This window comes from Lissotriton vulgaris, chromosome 12, assembly GCF_964263255.1.
Source record: "Lissotriton vulgaris chromosome 12, aLisVul1.2, whole genome shotgun sequence".
Classification (NCBI taxonomy): Eukaryota; Metazoa; Chordata; class Amphibia; order Caudata; family Salamandridae; genus Lissotriton; species Lissotriton vulgaris.
The window spans coordinates 94,533,545-94,556,181 of record NC_141700.1 but is presented as its reverse complement, the minus strand read 5'-3'; the positions used below and the strand labels follow the sequence as shown (position 1 = coordinate 94,556,181).

General features: G+C 47.9%; 1 protein-coding gene across 8 annotated transcripts in view; it reads right to left on the bottom strand.

The window, feature by feature from the left end:
* Positions 1–22,637, bottom strand: part of POGZ (pogo transposable element derived with ZNF domain) — a 520,715-nt gene that overhangs the window by 126,480 nt on the left and 371,598 nt on the right. For 5 of the 8 annotated variants that reach the window (XM_086947330.1, XM_086947332.1, XM_086947335.1 and 2 more), the window contains exon 14: positions 10,749–10,883. In XM_086947330.1, the coding sequence (XP_086803456.1) occupies positions 10,749–10,883 (135 nt within the window). The remainder of the gene's footprint in view (positions 1–10,748; positions 10,884–22,637) is intronic. The other 3 variants (XM_086947333.1, XM_086947334.1, XM_086947337.1) reach the window with 1 other exon arrangement.

Sequence of the window (22,637 nt, the reverse complement as noted above, 5' to 3'; positions counted from 1 at the left end):
ACACAGAGCTACACACACACACACAGAGCCACACACACACACACACACACACACAGAGCCACACACACACACACAGAGCCACACACACACACACACAGAGCCACACACACAGAGCCACACACACACACACACAGAGCCACACACACACACAGAGCCACACACACACACAGAGCCACACACACACACACAGAGCTACACACACACAGAGCCACACACAGAGCTACACACACACACACAGAGCCACACACACACACAGAGCTACACACACACACAGAGCCACACACACACAGAGCCACACACACACACAGAGCCACACACACACACACACACAGAGCCACACACACACACACACACAGAGCCACACACACACAGAGAGCCACACACACACACACACAGAGCCACACACACACACACACACACACACACACAGAGCCACACACACACACAGAGCCACACACACACACAGAGCCACACACACACACAGAGCCACACACACAGAGCCACACACACACACACACACACACACAGAGCCACACACACACAGAGAGCTACACACACACACACACAGAGCCACACACACACAGAGCCACACACACACACACAGAGCCACACACACACACACACACACAGAGCCACACACACAGAGCCACACACACACAGAGCCACACACACACACACACAGAGCCACACACACACACACAGAGCCACACACACACACACACACAGAGCCACACACACAGCCACACACACACGCACACACACAGCCACACACACACACACACACACAGAGCCACACACACAGAGCCACACACACACAGAGCCACACACACACACACACAGAGCCACACACAGAGCCACACACACACACACACAGAGTCACACACACACACAGAGTCACACATACACACAGAGCCACACACACACACAGCCACACACACACACAGAGCCACACACACACACAGAGCCACACACACACACACAGCCACACACACACACACAGAGCCACACACACACACAGAGCCACACACACACACAGAGCCACACACACACACAGAGCCACACACACACACACAGCCACACACACACACAGAGCCACACACACAGAGCCACACACACACACAGAGCCACACACACACAGAGCCACACACACACACAGAGCCACACACACACACACACACACACAGAGCCACACACACACACAGAGCCACACACACACACACACAGAGCCACACACACACACACACACACACACAGAGCCAGACACACACACACACACACACACGCACAGAGCCACACACACACACAGCCACACACACACACACACACACACACACACACACACAGCCACACACACACACACAGAGCCACACACACACACACACACACACACACACAGAGCCACACACACACACAGAGCCACACACACACACACAGCCACACACACACACAGAGCCACACACACACACAGAGCCACACACACACACACACACAGAGCCACACACACACACACACACAGAGCCACACACACACACAGAGCCACACACACACACACACACACACACAGAGCCACACACACACACAGAGCCACACACACACACACAGAGCCACACACACACACACACAGAGCCAGACACACACACACACACACACACAGCCACACACACACACACACACACACACACACACAGAGCCACACACACACACAGCCACACACACACACAGAGCCACACACACACACACAGAGCCACACACACACACACAGCCACACACACACACACAGCCACACACACACACACAGAGCCACACACACACACAGAGCCACACACACACAGAGCCACACACACACACAGAGCCACACACACACACAGAGCCACACACACACACAGAGCCACACACACACACAGAGCCACACACACACACAGAGCCACACACACACACAGAGCCACACACACACACAGAGCCACACACACACACACACAGAGCCACACACACACACAGAGCCACACACACACACACACACACACACAGAGCCACACACACACACACACACACAGAGCCAGACACACACACACACGCACAGAGCCACACACACACACAGCCACACACACACACACACACGCACAGAGCCAGACACACACAGAGCCAGACACACATAGAGCCACCCCCCACCCCCCCCACACACACACAGAGCCACAGAGACACAGGTCAGCCGGTGTGCTAGCGTCCATGCCCTGGGCACCTACTGCCCCGCACCACATGCCCAACACTGCCCAGTAACGCCCCAGGGAACAGAGGCAAGAAAAGCGAGCACAAGCAGGGAACAGAGGCAAGAAAACCAGCTGCAGCACTGGCTATAGGATTTAGAATGATGGGGTTACTAAAAGGACCAGAGAAGCAGCTAGCACCACTCTCTAGTAAACTAAGAATGAGGAACTACCAACTGGACTAGAGAAGCATCTAGCAGCACCACCTAGAGGAATAAGAATGAGGAATTACCACTGGGAACAGAGACAGCTGCAGCGCTGCCTAGAGGACTTCAAATATGGGAATTTCAGTCAGGACCAGAGTAGCAGCTAGAAGCACTGTCTGGAAGACTTGGAATGAGGAATTACCAACGGCATCACAGTAGCAGCTAGCAGCACTGACTAGAGGACTTTGAATTTAGGAATTACCACTGGGACCAGGGAAGCAGCTAGGAGCACTGTGACCAGAGACACATTTGCAACACTGCCTAGAGTGGTCTTAGAATGAGGAATTACCGACTGGACCAAAGAAGCAGCTAGCAGCATTGCCTAGAGGACTTAGAATGAGGAATTACCAACGGCACCACAGTAGCAGCCAGCAGCCCTGACTAGAGGACTTAGAATGAGGATTTACCACTGGGATCAGAGAAGCAACTAGCAGCACTGCCTAGAGGACCCAGAATGAGGAAGTATAGATGGGGCCAGAGAAGCAGCTAACAGCACTACCTAGAGGACTTAGAATGAGGAATTACCACTGGGACCAGAGAAGCAGCTAGCAGCACTACCTAGAGGACTTAGAATGATGAATTACCACTGCGACCAGAGACACATTTGCAACACTGCCTAGAGTGGTCTTAGAATGAGGAATTACCGACTGGACCAAAGAAGCAGCTAGCAGAATTGCCTGGAGGACTTAGAATGAGGAATTACCAACGGCACCACAGTAGCAGCTAGCAGCCCTGACTAGAGGACTTAGAATGTAAATGTAAATGTATTGCGATTTATATAGCGCACGTATCACCCGAAGGCATCAAGGCTCTTGCCTTGGGAACCCGTCCTGGTATTCCCCTGTGAGATAACCCCAGCAGGGTATCCACAAGGTGAAACCCAGGCATCCCGCCGCGAGGGGCCGTAGTGGAGATTAAGCAAGCTATTGCCCAGAGTCGCAGAGTGTGAACCCATGAGTCGAGTAGGCACCGGGACGAGAATTATCGAGTCCGTGGAATTTTTGAACCCAAGACCCGCCGAGGCGGGGAATTGAACCCTGGTCCAGGACCGATCTCAGCTTCCGGGTCTGCCGCCTCTAACCCCTGAGCCACACTTCTCCACAGAATGAGGAATTACCACTGGGACCAGAGAAGCAGCTAGGAGCACTGTCTGGAGGACTTAGAATGATGAATTACCACTGCGACCAGAGACATTTGCAACACTGCCTAGAGGACTTAGAATGAGGAATTACCGAGTGGACAAAAAGAAGCAGCTAGCAGCACTGTCTAGAGGACTTAGAATGAGGAATTACCACTGGGACCAGAGAAGCAGCTAGCAGCACTGGCTAGAGGACTAAGAATGAGCAACTACCACTGGGACCAGTAAAGCAGCTGCAGCTCTGTCTAGAGGATGGAGCAGTTACCGACGGGACAGGAGAAGCAGCTAGCAGCACTGTCTAGAGGACTTAGAATGAGTATTTACCACTGCGAACGGAGACACAGCTGCAGTCCTAGAGGACTAGAGGCAGGCAATCTGAAAAAATTGTGGGTGAAACAAACTGAAATGGACAGAAGCGAAATGAGCCCTGTAATAGGGCCAGTCCCTAGGGGAGGGAACGACAGACCAAAATAGTGACAAATAGGCACAATTTACCTATCAGAAGTAAGGAATTTAGAAAGGCACCCGGAACAGCCAATGAGCCGATTTGAAGTCCACGTTCTGAATACTCTATGACTCACAGAGCAGTGCCGGCGCGCTTCTAGGCTCCACCTAAAAAATACCTTTGATGGGTACCACTCGTACTTTGGAGTTAGTCAAGTCAAGAATAGCTTTATTCGACTGTTAAAAAGCAATATAAAAGCATCCATTTTAAAAATAATCATACATCAATTGATTTTAAAAAATCATCCAGTTAAAAAGTGGGATAAATAGAATATAAAAACATATACAACAATTTCAGAAATGGAAAAATTCCAACAGAGCGGCCAAACTATACATAAAGTGCTCTACATAATCATAGACTTTCTGTGATATACCACTTTTTTCAGAAAAGCTGTGGTTATAAAAACCCCTTGTTCATTGTCCAAATATTTTAAACTTAACAAGGCCGGGCGACATTGGCGCAATACCAACTGTCTCAAAAAGGACAGTAAAATCCCACGCCTGATGAATGCGTAAAATTTACAAAATAAGAAAACATGCATGGTGCTTTGGGGGGGGACACATTGTCACAAGGACAGGGCTGCAAATCTTGCGACCTATCGTTTACAGTTGGGAAGCTAACTAATCTATGGAAGATTCCCAGCCTGAAGCGAGATAATAAGAATCTATCGTAATTACCAGGAACACAAACCAGATAGGGTTGAATATTAAAAACAGTTAATATCAGTTGGTGTTGCAGGACAGTTGGTTTTAAGATCTCCGTGGTAATTCTTACAGTGTCTAGCAAAATCAAGCCCTCACTCCTTAAATCCTTTCTGGAAATGGCTGAGATGGTAAGAGGGTTAGCGAAGTATTCAGGTCTACCAAGATCCTTGAAGAACCTGGACACATAGCTCAGCCATGGAATCCTCATAGCCCCCTCAAGTTTCGAAATATCCGCCATGATATCCCTATTGAGCTTGGCTTCATCTCTAGTCCACAGCCTGTGCCATAGAAGCACAGGCTAAAGCTTGATCAAATCGGATATAAAGGTAAGGCCAAGCTCTGCATGGCAGATATAACTCGAGGTACCACTAGGAACAGCAAGTATGTATTTCAGGAAGGAGTTTTCAACTACCTGGATAGGAGTCGGGTCTGTAAAACCCCACACCCCAGTCCCATAAATGGCAGCAGACACACATTTAGCTTTAAAGATCTTAATTAACTCAACAGGTGGTCTTTTGCCCAACTTTTGGGCAAAGGATTTAAGGGCCGCAGTAGAATGTACCATCGCCAATTTCTTGGCTGCTACTGCTTGCCCCCATGTCTCATTCTGAGCAAACAAAATGCCTAAATAGGAGAAGTGCTTAGCTACCTCGAGCGTCTGTCCTTCAATAAAAATAGCCCTTTTGGTCTTAATGTTCTTACCACAGCGCATAATGAATGTTTTAGAAGAGTTTACCCTTAACCCCAGATCTTTCATAAAAAGGGTAAAACTATCCACTGTGCGCTGAAGACCCACTTGGGTACGAGACATCAGCACGGCATCGTCCGCATACAAAAGGAACGGCCGCCTATGTATGGGGAATCAACTATTTCTGCACAAAGCTTCCTCCAAACCATTTATGTACAGATTAAAAAGGAATGGAGCCAGTACGCAACCCTGCCTGACTCCACTCCCGATTGGGATTTTGGCAGTGCATTCCCCCGTCAGGCCATAATGAACACAAGCTGCTGCGTCATTATAAAAACGTTTAAGAAAATAAATAATATTTTCATCAACACCCATTTGACCCAGTAAAGACCACAACTTGGAATGAACCACACAGTCGAATGCGGCAGAGAGGTCCACAAAGGCCAGAAATAAGTTCCCTCAATTACCCTTCCCCCACCAGCATCAAAAGGTTTAGGCCCTGTTCTTTTGTTCCCAGATCAGACCGGAAACCGTATTGCAAATCTGATAGAATAGAATTATCAGCAGCCCAATCCAGAAGACGGTTCAAAATTATCCGTCCAGCTACCTTTGTAAAAGAATCCAACAGGGAGATCGGTCTGTAACAACCCAGATCGTGTCTATCCCCTTTCTTAAAAATGGGCACAATTATAGACTCCGCCCAGGTAGACAAGAAACCTGTAGTACAGCTTGCATTGAGCACCTGGACCAGTAGAGGAGCCCACAGAGGTATAATAGACTTAAAAATGTCTATGGAAACACCGTCCGGGCCCGTGCCTTACCACCCTGACTGGCGTGAAGAGCTTTTTCCACCTCATCCATAGTGAACATCAAATTCCTTGAGCTGGAATGGGATATAGGTGTGCACAGGGGAAACAAAGTTTCTTCACCCTCATATACCTTAGAAAAGTGCCCAACCCAGCCTGCCTCTGGGATTGCTATCTCAATTTTTGGACCAGTTTCGTCTACTAAAAAGGGGGTTATAATAATCCTCCAGAAGCCAGCGCTATCATTTACAGATGCTTCATGCAAAGCTTCCCAAGCCTCTGCTTTTAATACGTTCTTCCTATCTTTAACCGCTAACTTATATTCCTTTCTAAGTCTCCTCACCTACTCGATACTTCTCGGGTTTTTATGCAATTCGTTCTTTAGAAGGGAATAGGCTTTAGTAGACTCAGAATTGGACCATCCTCCCTGATCTCTTTTAGTTTTCCGCTGTCTCAAAAGAGAATTCCTTATCACATTAGTGATGGTTGCAAAGGATGCGAGGAGCATGTCAGGAGTGGAATCTTCAGCCAGACAAATCGCAAGCTCAGGCTTACATTTGCTAATTACAGTGTTAAGTATTTCTGTTTGATTGGCCTTAGCCCATCGTAACGAATACCCATTCATTTTGCCAATAGATAAAGTTTCTAAGGGTATGGCTTTCCTAGAATTACTCTTAAAGATATTCTTCATAGGCAAAAGAATAGCCAGACAAAGCGGGAAATGATCACTCAGTGCATTATCTGAGACTTTAAACGATTTAATTCTATAAGCATGTTTGTTAGTTGTAAGAACATAATCAAGCGTGGAGCAACAACCCCTACCATTAAATGTTGGGGGCAGGGAAAATGGCAGTGCACATATTTCGTTTGCAAAACCGAGGTCAAGATTACACAGTAAGTCATTGAGATGATCACCCAAATGGGAGTGGGTAAAATGCGATAGACACGAGCCCTCCTCCCATACCATACCACATCTATTATCTTCTGCAATCTTACATAAGATGCAATTAAAGTCTCCTACCCAGAGGACCATCGTGTCTTTCCGATTACTTACAACCTGAGAGGACAATGCTTCAAACAATTTATTAGTAACAGTTGAAACTTCACCCTGGGGGATATTATTGTAAAAATTAACCAGGGCAATCGCAACATAAGAGTCCAATAAAAGTAATAGAAACTGAAAATAAATGTCTTTGATGCGCTCTAAGACTTCCTTTAAAATCAGCTTGGTTGAAAGATAGACACTCAATCCACCCTTAGCTCTCCCGTGAGTGACCTCAACGGCCGGGGTATGGTAGGTCTTAAACCCATTCAAATGGACCGCTTCCTGCTCCAAGTTTCCTGAAGGCAGATCAGGTCTTGATGCTGGATAAAGTCCTGCCACAATGGATTATCAATTTTGTATTTAATTCCTGAGATATTCCATGATATAATATTACATATCGGGAGTTCAACAGGAATCAAAGCAGGAGATAGAGGCCTGAGCCCTTCCAGCAGAGACCCAGTCCTATTTGGGTGCTCCAATTCTGGATGAAATTCCAAGGCCACCTTACCCTCAATGGTTGTATCAGTCCCAGTATTATCTATGTTCTGTATCTGATCATTAGTGATATCCTCCCGAAATAATCGAGAGGTATAGTGGGCTGCTCCCCCAATTGAACTAGTAATAGGCACCTGTTGCAGTCAGTCGTTACTCTCTAAGCCACTTAGAGCCTCAAAAGGATTTGAAGTTGGAATACAATATCTTACTTTGGTTGGTCCCAATTGATTTTCACCTGAGGGATAAGGTCCTGGAAGTCTTCCAGAATACATGGGGCGATAAAAGAAACCCAAAGGCAAGATATTAAGGAGTTGATTATTAACTACCCCATTGAAGGCCCCCTCAATGGGGTTTCGTACCAACTTTGTAGATCTAAAGGTTAAGAGTACGCAGTCTCCATTGAAAGATTTAGAAGAAGTACCTATCCAGCTCACTCTTCTAACCATTTTAAATTCAGAGAACAAGGCATTTTTAAGTCCCGTTCTTGAAGTTAGAAAATGAAGGTATTTGTTCCTCAGGGCCGACCAGTGTTCAAACACATTGGGAGGTAAAGCCGTGTACGGTGTTGCTTCTGGTGGCAAATTTAGGGTAGGTAATGAATTAGCCAAGATGGCCCTTTGGTCTTCCTGATCGCTTCCTGTATGACGGTTAGTGTTACCATTATTGTTAATTCGATTACTTAAGGCTGTTTGGTCTACTGCGCTGTTTGCAGCGTTACCCCCTAAACGTGTGGGTTCTGGATTATCCTTAACCCCCCTAGTTTTATGTTGTACAGGGTCGGTCAAATCCCCACTTGAGATGGGTACAGATGAGGGCGCTAATGTCTTAGTGTAAGTTGTCTGAATCGGATGGATGATTTTAGTCATCTCTTCCTCTATAATGCCTACCCTAGTTTCAATATTGGTAATTTTCAGACAAATCGGGCTCAGGAGTGTTGATAACAGAGTCTCCATTCTTTCCCAGAAACTTTCATCATCAACCACGATCTTACCCACACTGGTTTGGGCATCAACATCAACTGTCTGACCCTCACCCCTTTTCCCCTTTCGTCCGTTTAAGTTAGGTACCGCTTTTCGTTGGGTACGGCTGCCCTTCCCCTTATATTTATTTACAGGCAGATCTTTATTAATGTGCTTTTGTTTGCTTTTAGCTTTTTGCCCTCTGGGTCTTACAGGTGGAATTTCAATATTTGACCTGTCCATTATTACAGGATCAGGGGTTAAAGGGACATCACTCACCTTCTGCCTAACAGAATCATCAATTAAGAGAGGGGGCTCAGCACTTACATTCAGCGGCAACATTAAAGGTGTTAAAGAAAGTCTACTAGGCAAAGGGGAAGGAACAGGTGGCAAATTATGCTGTATAGAGGGAATCTCATGATTCTGAACACCTGGAAACCCAACATACGATGTAATAAGCATTGAATCAAAAGAGTTTACCAAAGCTGAAGAAGTATTTACAGATTGTAAGGGGGGGGGGGAGCATACCAGTAGGAAGAGAGAGACGCCTCTCTGTATTTTCTATGGCTGAAGCAACTACCCCTATAGTCTTTTGCAACATTTTGCCTATAGCGGTCAGACTCGGAAGAGGAGTAGTTGTAGCTACTTTTTGCCTAGTGCTGGGACGGGACTGCGTAGGAATATTTTTACCCATATTCCTCAATATGGAGGTCAATCAACAAGCGATTCAATTTGACTTGACAGTCCCCACAATAGTTAAAAGTACGATTAATACCACAAAAAATGTATCACTGTACACTGAGATTGAAATATCCAGACAAGGAGTCACTTTGACAGTACACCCAAAGCTTAGTATTTGTACTGCAAGTTTAGAGGTCTCAACAGTCAATGTCCTTGCATCCAGCCAAGGGGGATGGCCCTGCCCTGTCTCCTCCTGCCCTGGACGGCCACAGACGGCCCGCCCTTTGTCCGGGCTTAGCCCGGCTTGCCCGCGCGCGTCCCGCGACAAAGGGGCTGTCCTTGATTTTTAAGCGCCTCTGGGCGCGGAAATAGGTGGGTGCGGCTTCCTGCCACAAGTGTCCCTGGGAGTTGAAGTCCCCCCCTCTTTGCGTTGGTGCCGGAATGGCAAGAGGCTGCGGCGGAGGGGGGAGACAAGCGCCAGGAGCAGGGAGACAAGACCAGCGGTGAGTGGGTAAGGCAGGGAGTCAAAGCTGCAGGCAAAAACTGTCCCGATGCATAAGGTGGAGAACCCGCTCCCCCGGGGCTGTCCTTGATTTTTAAGCGCCTCCGAGCGCGGAAATAGGCGGGTGCAGCTTCCTGCCGCAAGTGTCCCTGGGAGTTGAAGTCCCCCCATCTCTGCGGCCGCGCCGGAATGGCAAGAGGCTGCGGGGGGAGACAAGCGCCAGGAGCAGGGAGCCAAGACCAGCGGTGAGTGGGTAAGGCAGGGAGTCAAAGCTGCAGGCAAAAACTGCCCGATGCATAAGGTGGAGATATAAGTCAGGCATTAGCTTTGTTTAAGATCTGCTTTCCTAGTAAATTGGCTGACTTTTCTTTTTTTTTGCTTGTGTTCATAGCCAATATCAATCAGTGCTGAGGAATTGTAAGGAAGATCCACTAAAGGGAACTTTAAATACAGGGGACATGGCCTTAAAAACAATTCAGGTGTTCATGTTTTCAAAACATACAAAAATAAAAAACAGAAGATGTGAATTCCACTGAAATGACACAATGGTGAGAAGGGAGATACTTTTGTGATATATGGTCTTGTAAACCGCTTTATACAAAATAATTCAACTAGCCATCAAATCTCCATAAAGCCCAGAGGCAATTTATCTCCTCAAAGCTCGTTGAGCACACACAATAGATATATCCAGCATGAAAATCATTTTCAAATTTTTTAAAAAAAAAGTTCAAATCGCATGCATTTCACTTTTTTACCTTCGTCCCAGGCTTTAACCCTTCCAATTGCTTGGGTTTTCTGAACGTTTTGTGGTGCTGAAGTTTATGCTCAATTTTGTCCTTTGCAAACAGAAATTGCAGTCGGCACTTGTTACAATGGTAGATACTCTTCTTCTTTAGGAAAAAGTAGTAAAGAAAACAGAATCACATTAATTTTGTCAGAGACACAGAGGTGAGAACATAACCGGAAAATTAAATGACTTTTACTAGGCTAGTTACATTTCTCGAAGCAGCTCGCTCAAAAATGCCAAACTGATCGTCATTTTGTAGACAAGCGCTCTATGGGGGAACGAATAGTTTTCTTACCTGTCGGTGTAGTTTTGCAGCTAGAAGATCTTTCTGGATTCACTATGCTGTGCATATTCCGCCATCTTGTGGTTGGAGTCGGAAAGTGCTTTGTATTTTTTTGTTGTTTTGTTGTGGGAGGTTGCGAACCTGATCTCCCTGGTGAGGCTACAACCCCCATTGTGTGTGTGCAGGCTCTCAGATTATTTTTTCCACTTCTGCCTTGCAATTTTGTTGCATTGCTTAATAAGTTTTAAATATATATACCCTAAGGGACTGAGAGTGCAGGGACACTTGTTGATTTTTAAAAGGTGACTATCTCTCTAAATATAATATACATATTGACATGTACACACCTGTTTTTTTTTTTAGGTCTCGCGACCTATCGATGTGCGCAAGCGCATCGAGCGGAGCGAGAATTCATGTGGCGAAAACATCTTCAAACCAAAGGGCTTTTAGCCCCGCGGTTTTCATGAAGTTCACGTGAACATGCACGCGCATCGCATGCAAGCCCAGCCTCTCCCGCCCCCATCCGGCATCAGGCTTCTCCTCCCCTAGCAGCACTCCTCCCACACCAGCAACTCCCCCCTCCCACACCAGCACCTCCCCTCTCTCTCCACGCAATCACAGCCTCCCCCTCCCACACCAGCACCTCCCACACCAGCACCTCCCCTCTCTTTCCACGCAATCACAGCCTCCCCCTCCCACACCAGCACCTCCCCCCTCCCACACCAGCACCTCCCCTCTCTCTCCACGCAATCACAGCCTCCCCCTCCCACACCAGCACCTCCCCTCTCTCTCCACGCAATCACAGCCTTGCCGCACTGCCGAGCCTGGGCTTTTCCAGCTCTTCCATCCCACTCTCTCACTCTCCCGCCCCAACCCGACTGGTTTAAAAAAAAGGTACGCTTGATTCAGAAGACGCCCGATGTCATCCTAGGACGACGCCTGGCCGGCCGCAGGCCGGCCGTACTTTCAGTTTCCCTAATTATTCATGCCCGGCCGCAGGCCGGCCGTACTTTCAGTTTCCCGGCTTCTCCCCTCACCTTTCATCTTTACTTTCTTCTTCTATCCTCGCTCCTTTTCTCCAGTTTTCAGCACTCTCGCCTGTCTCTCTTCTACCTCGTCCTTTCTTCTCCCATATCCCCCTTCACGTTCTCTTGCCTTACCGCTTTTTCTGTTCTCTCTCCCCACAACCCCCACCTCTCCCTTCACTTGCTCTCCCTCCTCTCATTCCCGACTCCCTCCCCCTCCTCCACACCCCTTCGGAGTGAGGGAAGCAGACGTTCCTTTGCCTGTATTCTGGCGGAGCTCCTGCACCCCCTCCCGCATTAAGATCGCGGCTATTCAGTCCAACTTTGCCGCTATTACTCCCTCAAATGCCTTAACACACCCTGTTCCTCTGAGGGCTCCAGCGGCTTGGTTGACGGAGTTTGCCCCTCCTTCAACTACTGACACTCTTGCTGTGATTAAATCTCTGAAATCCGGGTCACCATCGGACCCTTGTCCAGCAAGAGTGTTAGCGGCTGTTGCCGACGTAGTTGTTCAGGAGGTATCACACTTAGTCGGCCTTTCATCTAAATCAGCCAGCCTCCCTTCGGAGTGGAAACAAGCCAAACTTCTGCCCCTCCTTAAAAAGGCCGGTGCTGATCCGGCGGTTCTGACTAACTACCGTCCGATATCGCTGCTTCCTGCTTTGGCTAAAATAGGAGAGAAACTGGCCTTTCAGCAGCTTAACAAGTTTGTGGAAAGCTCCGGAGCTCTTCATGAGGCACAGTCCGGGTTCCGTGCTGCCTACAGCACAGAATCGGCTCTTGTGGAAATCTCGGAGGCGGTCAGAGAGTGTTTGGATGGTGGCGGCAGAGCGGCTCTAATTTTATTGGACCTCTCTGCCGCGTTTGACACGGTTCCCCACCAACGCCTCCTGACCAGGCTTGCCGACATTGGCATTGGAGGTCTTGCATTAGATTGGCTGAGTTCATTTCTGTCGGATAGATCCCAACAGGTTTGGCTCCCCCCTTACTCTTCATCGGCTAGACCACTCGTGACAGGAGTCCCACAGGGCTCGACTTTGAGCCCTTTGCTCTTTAATATATATTTGACACCTTTGATTGAACTAGCAGAACACCTGGGAGCCAAAGTTATAGCCTACGCGGACGACACGCAGTTGTTGTTTACCTGGCCTGGAGTGGCGCTGGACACTGAGCAGATCCAGAACTGTCTGTCCTCAGTCTTTAATTGGTTAGCGTCTGCTCAATTGAAGTGCAATGAGGACAAGACCGAAATCCTGCTCTATGGCCAGTTCCCCCCTGATTTTCGATCCCTCCTGTGGCCGGTGGGCTTTCCTGCACCATGTGCCTCAAACACCTTGGCTAAAAACCTTGGGGTCTGGTTCGGGGAAGACCTTCGCTTCGAGGGGCACATCAAGAGGCTCACTGGTGGCTGCTTCGGGATTCTGAAGTCTCTTAGAAAATTTTTCCCTTATCTGCCTGCCTCGGCCTGCGAGTCAGTCGCGAGAGCTTTAATTCTCTCGCGCCTGGACTACGCCAATGCCCTGTTCAGTGGTTCACCGGCCTATTTGATCGGGCGGCTCCAGACTATTCAAAACGCTACCGCCAGACTTTTGGGGAATATCTCCAGGCTGATCAGTGTTAAAAGTTATCTGGATAGCCTGCATTGGCTGCCGGTACAGCATCGAATCACTTTCAAAATTCTGACTCTGGCCCATAAAGCCATCAATGGGCGCGGCCCTGCCTATCTGATGAAACGCTTCACGCGGTACCTCCCTAACAGAGATTTACGCTCAGCAGCACAACATCTGTTGCTGGTCCCGCGCTTCCGGCGTGTCCGGCTGGGAGGTCACTCTGTGACTGTAAAGGCCGCGCGCGCATGGAACGCTCTCCCTGCGGCTCTGCGGAGCATCGACGAATTCACTGCTTTTAAAAAAGCGTTGAAGACTCACCTGTTTAGAATAGCTGTCTAGTACGTTTGCTGGTCTTTGCTCTGTGACTTCTGTTTCCCCTCTTTCCGCGCCAGGATACTCGTGAGTAATTGTGCGCGCTATAAAACAGCTTAATAATAATAATAATAATTATATTCCCTCTTCAGAGATAAGTATCACTCTGACTTGTTCAACATGTCGTTTCTTTATTGGTGCGTTTTGATACAGTTAAAGTTGTGAAGAGGAGCTCCCCATTTTGCAAGGAATTTACTCGCTCACCCCACTTTGGAGCACCCACTTCTGTAAAATCACGGAGAGCTTGAAATCGCATCCTCTTTGCATACTGTGCGTCTTTCAAAGCTCTTTCAATAAAGTGATTTACTCCTGGAAATTCAAGGGTTGGTAATACAGAATTTTAGCAATAGGCCCGTTGTGCGTACATTTTACAGGTGCAAGGAAGCCTGCATTAGTAACAGTTCATGAACGGTAAGAACTTTACACGTGCACTAATTATGGCTTTTTTCCAGTTGCAATGCGCCCTTAATGTGACAACAGCTTTGGGAATAAGACCACACTTTTTTTGCAACATTTCTCAATCCGATCTTATGGTGGAGAATGTGAAAACCCGTCAAATCGAAGATGTGAGTCATCACCTCAGTTCACAAATAGCATGACCTTTAGTTATGCAACTCCTCCACCTGTGCAAGCATTGAATCCTCCCGGTCTGGGCACCTCCCTGTGAGACATCCGCCCTGGGGGAAACTCAACTGCGACCCATGGACTGCTCTGCCTTCGTGCTGTCTGCAGTACAGACTCCATGAGAAGTGAACGAGTGCAGTTGGGGCTCCACCAAAACAGAACCGCAAAAAGTCCATAATGATCACGAGTACAACCACCATTGAACAGCACAGCAACAGCGGGCCTACAGCATCTGCATGCAGCAGTCACATGCCAGAGCAGGTGCCCAACACTAATCAAAACTGAAAGGGACTATTCAGCACATCCATGTAAACTACACTTAAATCCAATGAAGCTAGGCCTCCTGGCTCCATGTTCAACCCTGAAATGCAAAGGAGTTAGCACATACTTTAAACAAGCACTGGCGTTGCCAATAGGTATCGCAGTAGGAAAGATGGAGCTATTGGTTTTGTAAATGACAAAGCCCTTTATGTTTTTAAAATGTAAACAAAAATAAAAGGCATTGTTATTTGCAATTGTAATAGCTCCAACTTTCCTACTGCGAGACCTATTGGCAACGCCAGTGCTTGTTTCTCTTGCATGTATGTGCCTACATGCGTATGCCAACATCTATATATACATACATATATATATCCTTGTCTTACCACCTGCTCCTCCAGCCTCATCTTTCTGGCGGAGGTGGGTGGGTTCGCTGGTGAATCCAGAAAGATCTTCAAGCTGCAAAACTACACCGACAGGTAAGAAAACTATTCGTTTTGCAGCGTGAATCTTTCTGGATTCACTATGCTGTGCATAGACTTTGTAGCGGTTTAGTTACGTTTGTGGCGGCTGGGTGGAAGATGAGCGTTGATAGTTGAATATATGTTGAAGCACCTTGTGTTTGACTTGTGCTTCCTTGTTTACTTGTATATCCACAACGTGGCGCTTTGTGAACGTGTGCACTGAAGCCCATGTTGACGCCAGGCATAATTCTTTGAAGGGTGTGTTAGCCAGTAAGGCTATTGTTGCGCCCTTCTTTCTGGCAGACTGGGGCAGTGCCCCTCCTGCTAGTTATTGCCCTACCTGCTTACATAGTAGGTATCCAAACGGCTTTCCTACGAGGGAAAGTACCCATATACGTACTACTTTGGGTATTAATTTGTATTTGTTTTAGTAATGTTACCTACGACCAGGAACAACCCCCTTGGATGTTTTATTCAAAAGGTTAAAGGTCCCAGGCCCATTCATCCTTGTCTAGGCTACCACCTGATTTCCTTGTTATATTTTGTGCGTGCTATTTTTTTTTTTTTTTTTTTTTAAAGGTCATTATCAACCACAAGCTTCCTTTATATATCTATTTTTTTTTTTTTTGATGCAATGGGCGGGTTTTCACTACCATAAGTAGAGAATGCTTAATGGTTTTTGGGGTGCCTGGCTTATTTACGGGAGTACGTATTTCCTGTCTGATGCTCACCTTGGTAGCTCAGACCACTGCAGGGTTATGCTGATGCCCTGTTGAAATTTGTTACCACCCTTCCATTTTTAATGGTATTGTAGAACATGGGCGCTATTGCCTGCTTATGCGTCCAGTTAATGTTGTTAGGAGAGAAAAAGAGGAAAGAACGGCCTTACCCTATTATCTGCCTTTGCTTGTAGATATAAACATACCCACTGCTATATCAGCTATATATCGAATATATATATTTTGATGCCGAGGCACACACATGTGGGCACTTATCCTTTCCTTACGAAGTATACTCCACCCATGTGGTCTATCCAAATATTGATTTGTACAGGAGAAGTTGTCCTGGACTTAGTTTGGCCACTGGGTTTAAGTAAGGTGACAACCCTTTTAGTGTGTCGCGCACAGTGGGCCTTCTGGCTAACTACTTGCGAATGGTCTCGTAATTTTAATTAGGCTATTTGCCCAGTGTTATTTGGTATTGCGCTCCCTTGTGATTCTGTGCAAGGAGGAATACCGTAACTTTTCACTGTGTTGTGTGCAGACCATGTGTAGTTTCTAACCTGAAGAAATGCCCCTTGCTTGTGTTCATTCTGGCCTTATGGATGGTAATGGTAGCTGTAACGGCAACACGCCGTCGTTAGGTGCGTGCTGCGTTTGCCCTTCTACCTGGTGATGCGTAGGAGGTCACCCCCCCCCCCCATGTTGGGCTACATGCGGGGTATGTCTTCCTACATAATCCCAGTCAACCTACTTGTTGTAGGGTAGGCATATGCAATGTTTGAGGTATTGCTCTGATTGCGTTTGTGTGACTGTGTATATGTGCAGTACGTGGTGGTAGGGTGTGCACCCTCCCACTGTAGTTGGCGATTTTTTATGGTCGCGGCGAACCGCAGTAGGCCGGCCATATGGGAAGGCCTTTGGAAGTGTCGGTGAACTCCATGGAAGAGCCCCCCCCCAGCTTCCTTATGGTGTTCAGAAAGGCCGCGGTGAACCTCAGTTGCCGGCTTTCTGATAGTAATTGGTGGCCAACTCCCCGCGGAGAGCTGCCGGCTCCCTTATGGTGTGAAGATCAGTCTCTGTGGTAGGAGAAGACTTCCACCTTTTGGGCTCGCCACGCCCATAGTGTGTGTGAGGAAAGTGTGAGCTGCCCGCTCTCTCATGATGTGAAGATCAGTCTCTGTGGCAGGAGAAGACTTCCACCTTTTGGGCACGCCACGCCCATAGTGTGTGTGAGGTAAGTGTGGTTGCGGTAAGCCCACCCCTCATATGGTGATCAGCCCATCTAGTGAAGTTGAGTCACCCTTGCTACTAAAGCAACCATAACGTTGTACTGCCAACGCTTTGCGTGAGGTGAGTGTGGTTGTGGTAAACCCGCTCCTCTCATGGTGATCTGCCCAATTAGTGAAGTAGAATCACCCTTGTTATTGAAGCAACCATAGTGTTGTACTGCCAAGTCTTGTGTGAGGTGATTGTGGTTGTGGTAAACCCACCCCTCTCATGGTGATCAGTCCCTTTAGTAAAGATCGAATCACCTTTGTTATTGAAGCAACCATAATGTTGTACCATCATGGTTTTGTGTGAGGTGACTGTGGTTGTGGTAAACCCACCCATCTCATGGTGATCAGCCCATGTAGCGAAGTTGAATCACCCTTGTTCAATGACGCAAACATAATGTTGTGCTGCAAGTGAAAGAATGCTGTGTAGCGTGCGTAGGTATGAGCATGCATTTTTGGGTTGCAGTCTTGCTCAGTGAGACCCCACTGCCCCTTAGAAGTAACAGTGTGCTTATGGTATGCATAGTGTCCTATCTGCAGCACACACAGGCGCCATGCGCTGAGCGTTACTGGTAAGTGGAGCGTATATGTCCGCATACCTACCTCTATGCCTACGTACACCTTTAGACACCAATATATGTATATATACATATGCACCTCTGTAGATATACCTTTATATATATATAGTGCTATTCGAAAATTGTACACATCCTCTACTTTGAAAAAACCCTTGCTATATATATATATACACACACACACACATATATATATATATATATATACACACACATATATATATATAAATATATATGCGTCCAAGATATATATATACCCATACATATGATATGTATAACCCACCTTTTATGTCGGTATTATTATGTGGGGATGTGTTCCAATGTTTGAGCTGCAATAAGGGCTGACTGTATATGTCTTGGGTGCATACAAATGCAACCCAGATGTACTTATTTATTTTTAACTCTGGCCTTTAAGGGTTCAACACTTGTAAGTGAAAGGTACATGGCTGTATGTACTTGTCCACATGTACCCCCAGCCTCTGTATTTATGTGTGCAAGATTAATGCTATTTATTCGGTCCCCTGTAGCAGGAATTTTAAATAGCCTTGCCACGTTAGAGGTTGCAGGGGCACCATAGGTAAGCTGCAATTTTGTGCGCTACCTTGTGGTGTGAACACCCTTGTGATTCTGACAGCTGCAGTGCCCTGCAGCAGGACAATAATACTTTGAAAGGGGCCGTAGTCACTGGTAATCTGTATGCATATTATGCAATAGATTCTTCCCTGGCCCACGTGTTAATGCGTGTCTGATGCGCCAGCATAGGTTACTCGTGAACTGTTACATTTTTTCCTCGCAGTTAAAAACCTCGCAGTTCTTGGAGTAATCCAGGGCATTTTGCGTGTACGTGATCTGAATCACTTTGCCCCATAAATGTGAGGCAGCTGTTTCATTTTTTTTTTTTTTTTTAGACCAACGGTCCCATATTTTATTTAATTTCACAATAAGCCAATAGATCATACAATGTCATATAAACTTCAAGCATTACCCAGTCAGTAACTTTTTTCGACATGTTGGTCACATATGAGTGAAAATAAACAGTAGCCAGAGAATATGCATTAGTCCGCAATTATCAGTACCAGGAAGAAATCACGGGTTGCAGTACCTGCAGCGTTCATCACTGCAGAAGGACCAAGGTGGTCATGATAGACAACAATGTTCATCCTAGACTGCATTCCCTGGTGGGCACGGGTGAAGTCAAAGACAGGAATCACATCCCATTTCGCCATATAATGCACTGGGCTATAGTGTTGTGATCGTGGCAATATTCAAAAAACATTGTAGGAAGAGCAAACGGGGCGGGGAAGATTAGCATCATCGTGAGCACAGCAGAAACAAGCTAACCGCCCATCATGAGAAACAATAGGGAATGAAAGAAAATAGGAGAGAAAACACTTCAACAACAATCGGACTAGTGCTAGCATGTACAGTAGTGTATCAGTGACCCTAACGGCGTATGTGACGCCATATGTGGACTGTGCGGGGGGCGGGAGTGGTTGTGGATTGGGAGTTGCTGCGGCCAGAAGGCGGTGGGGGGGAATGATAGCCAATGGAGTTTTCTGGGCGTTAGCCAACGGCTGGGGGGGGTGGGGAACAGGGGGGAAGTGGCATGCCGGGGCGGAGGATGACTGGTCTATCTCTACTCCATGACAAGGCGGTCAGGTAATGCCAGCCTGGGTGCAAGCCCGATGGTATGCTGTCAGGATGGTGTCCCACTCTTGGGCAATTGGGTACATACGAAGGCCCGCTGTCTCCTCCCTGTGCAAAGACACACTCTCTGCGCTAGCCCAGTTGGCAAATGAGCGACGCCAGTCTGCAGGTCGCGGGGGGGCATTATTTTTCCAGCGTTTCCGTAATGAGCCCCAGGTCCCAGAAACGTGCCTGTAGTTTGGACTGCTTGGTTCTCTTGTAGAGTCCCAGCAGGCATACTTCCCACATCTTGGGGAGGGTGTCGCCCGTGGCCGCCGCTAATGTGTCAGTGACCGCCGACCAGTACATGGTGAGGTGAGTGCAACTCCAGAGTGCGTGTAGCAGGTCCGAGTTCAGGAGACCGCACCTGGGACATGCCGAAGAGGCGAGGCCAAAGTAGCGGTTCAGTTTGTCCGGGGATAGATACGCACGGTGTATTATATAATATTGGATGATCCTAAATCTCGCATTGCGAGGAATGTTCCTTGCGCCTGCCAGTACTACGGCCCACTGTTTATCCGTCCATTCCCTACCCCAGTCGGCCGTCCATTTCTCTCTCAGTCGTTGGGAGGAGAATGGAGTATGATAGTTCAGCGCCTGAGCCAGCCAGTGCACTAGATGGGAACCATCGCCCATCACATGTAGGTACTGTATGAGCATGTGTGTGGTCGGCTCGTGAGTCAGGTCCCCCCATGTCTCTGTTAGCACTCGGAGAAGCCTCGCGTGTGTCAGAAACTGTCCCACTGGCAGACCGGTGTCGGCTGTCAGAGTCTCGAAGGACAGTAGCTCCCCATCACTATACAGGTCACCTAGTCCGTCCAAGTCCGCCGCAGTCCAACTGCGTAGCACGGTTGAAGACAGCACGCCATCTCCCCAGGGGGTCCCCAGCAGTGGCAGGATCGGGGCATATGGTACTGTGCTTTTGGTGAGTCTGAGGCTTCGCATAAAGCACTGCCTTGCGACAGCTAAATGGATCTGGTTGGGTGGCCGGCCCCGCGTCAGGGGGTGGAATAGCGTCAGCACCTGAGTTGGGGATAAGGTGGTGTCCTCCGTGGCCGTGTCCATCAGGTTCTTACCACTCAGCCAATAGGCAACCCATTGTAATTGGGCCGCCAGGTAATATATAGTTTCTGATTGGGAACCGCCAGGCCTCCAGACTCCGCGGCCGCATATAGGGTCCTCAATGCCACCCGGGGGCGTCCTATATTCCAGATAAGGCACCTGGTGAGGGTTTCCAAACCCTTGAATATGTGCGTCGGCACATACACCGGAAGGTTAGCATAAAAGTACAGGAGCCGGGGGAGCATTATCATCTTCGTCAGTGCCACTCGGGCCGGCACATTCAATGGGAGGGAGTTCCAGAACGTGACCTGGGCTGACAGTGAGGAGATGGCTCTCACAAGGTTGCCCTCCAGGAGATCAACGGGGTCCCGATATATGAGGATCCCCAAGTACCGGAATACCGTTGGGTGCCATTGAAGCTTCTCTCCCATCATCTGCACATCACATTGTGGCATAGTGTCACTGAACGCATAGACCCCTGATTTCGACCAGTTAACGCGGAGACCTGACATGTCCCCGAACATCTGAAAGATGTCCGTGAGTGTCGTAGGTATATGGGTGAGGTCCCTGATATATAACAGTAAGTCATCGGCATACAGAGACACCGAGTGGGTTCCGTCCGCTAGCGGGATACCCCAGGCGGCACCGGAGGTCCGGAGCAGTTCCGCCAATGGCTCGATCACGAGTGTGAATATCAGGGGAGAGAGGGGACATCCCTGTCTGGTGCCTCTCCCAATCCTTATTCTGTCAGAGAATAGCCGCCCTGTCCGGACTCGCACCTCGGGCGCCTGGTAGAGGAGCCCCACCATCTGTATATAGGCGTCGCCCAGCCCATACTTTGAGTGAGGCAGCTGTTTCATCTTGCAGCTGCGATAAAATGTGCCCTGGCACACGTGTTAATGCTTGTTGGAGGCAGCAGCATTGGTTATATTGAGACCTGCTGCTTACTATTTCTTTAATTGCCTTGAGGGTCTACAAATAGTGGCAAGGATTGTAGCGCGTCTTTTGGGCCCTTGCGTTATGTTACAGAGGGGCTATGCACTATATTTGATAGCCCTAGTACTAGGTAACGAACATCCTTCCTTTTTTTTTGTTTTTTTTGCTGTGGGCCCCTGTTCCAAATTCCAGGGCCTCTGCCTGCTCTTCAGAGAGCATTACAGGAATGCGCTTTTTGGAGATAAGCTGATGATTTGTGGACGGAGGATTGACTAACTCTGAAGACTCCCTTGCGCCCACTTTGAAGTGGAGTGGGGGGTTTTATGGCCCTTCCCTCCTTCTGCCGAGACGTGAGCAGCATATGGCGCCCCTCTCGAAGTGCTCTGGCCAGATATTTGTTTTTCTGTAAAGAAGCCTCTTATATTTCTCCCCGTTTGTGCAGGAGAACTTTTAGGTATAGGCCCACTTATGATGCAGGCCTGAGAATCATCTGGGATATCTGTTAAGGATTGTGCCAAGTGAGAAAAACCCCCTGGCTCCGTTTTCCCTTTATTTATTTATTTTATTTTTTTTAACTATAAGCATAGAGCGTTACATTTACGCCCTAGCCCTGTTACTGAAAAACAACGTTAAGTATCACACCTTAAAAATTAGATGTTGAACATTCTAAGAAACACCTTTGGCCCCTACCCCAGGGGCTCTGTTCGGTTCCATGCATGTAGGCATTGCGCGCTAATTTTACACGGTCGCAATGCTCTGAACAGGGCTTTTAATTTTGAAATGAATGGTTCCCAGATTTATTGTGCTGTGTGGAAGCGGCACAGTTGTGCGTTTCCACCTCTTTCCCACGGTTGGAATTAATATGGTAAAGTAGTTAAAGACACGCACGTAATGCACAAACAGCCACTGTCCCATTACCAGAGGTTGCTGCATGTGTGTGTTGTGCGTCTCCAACCTAGCACAACT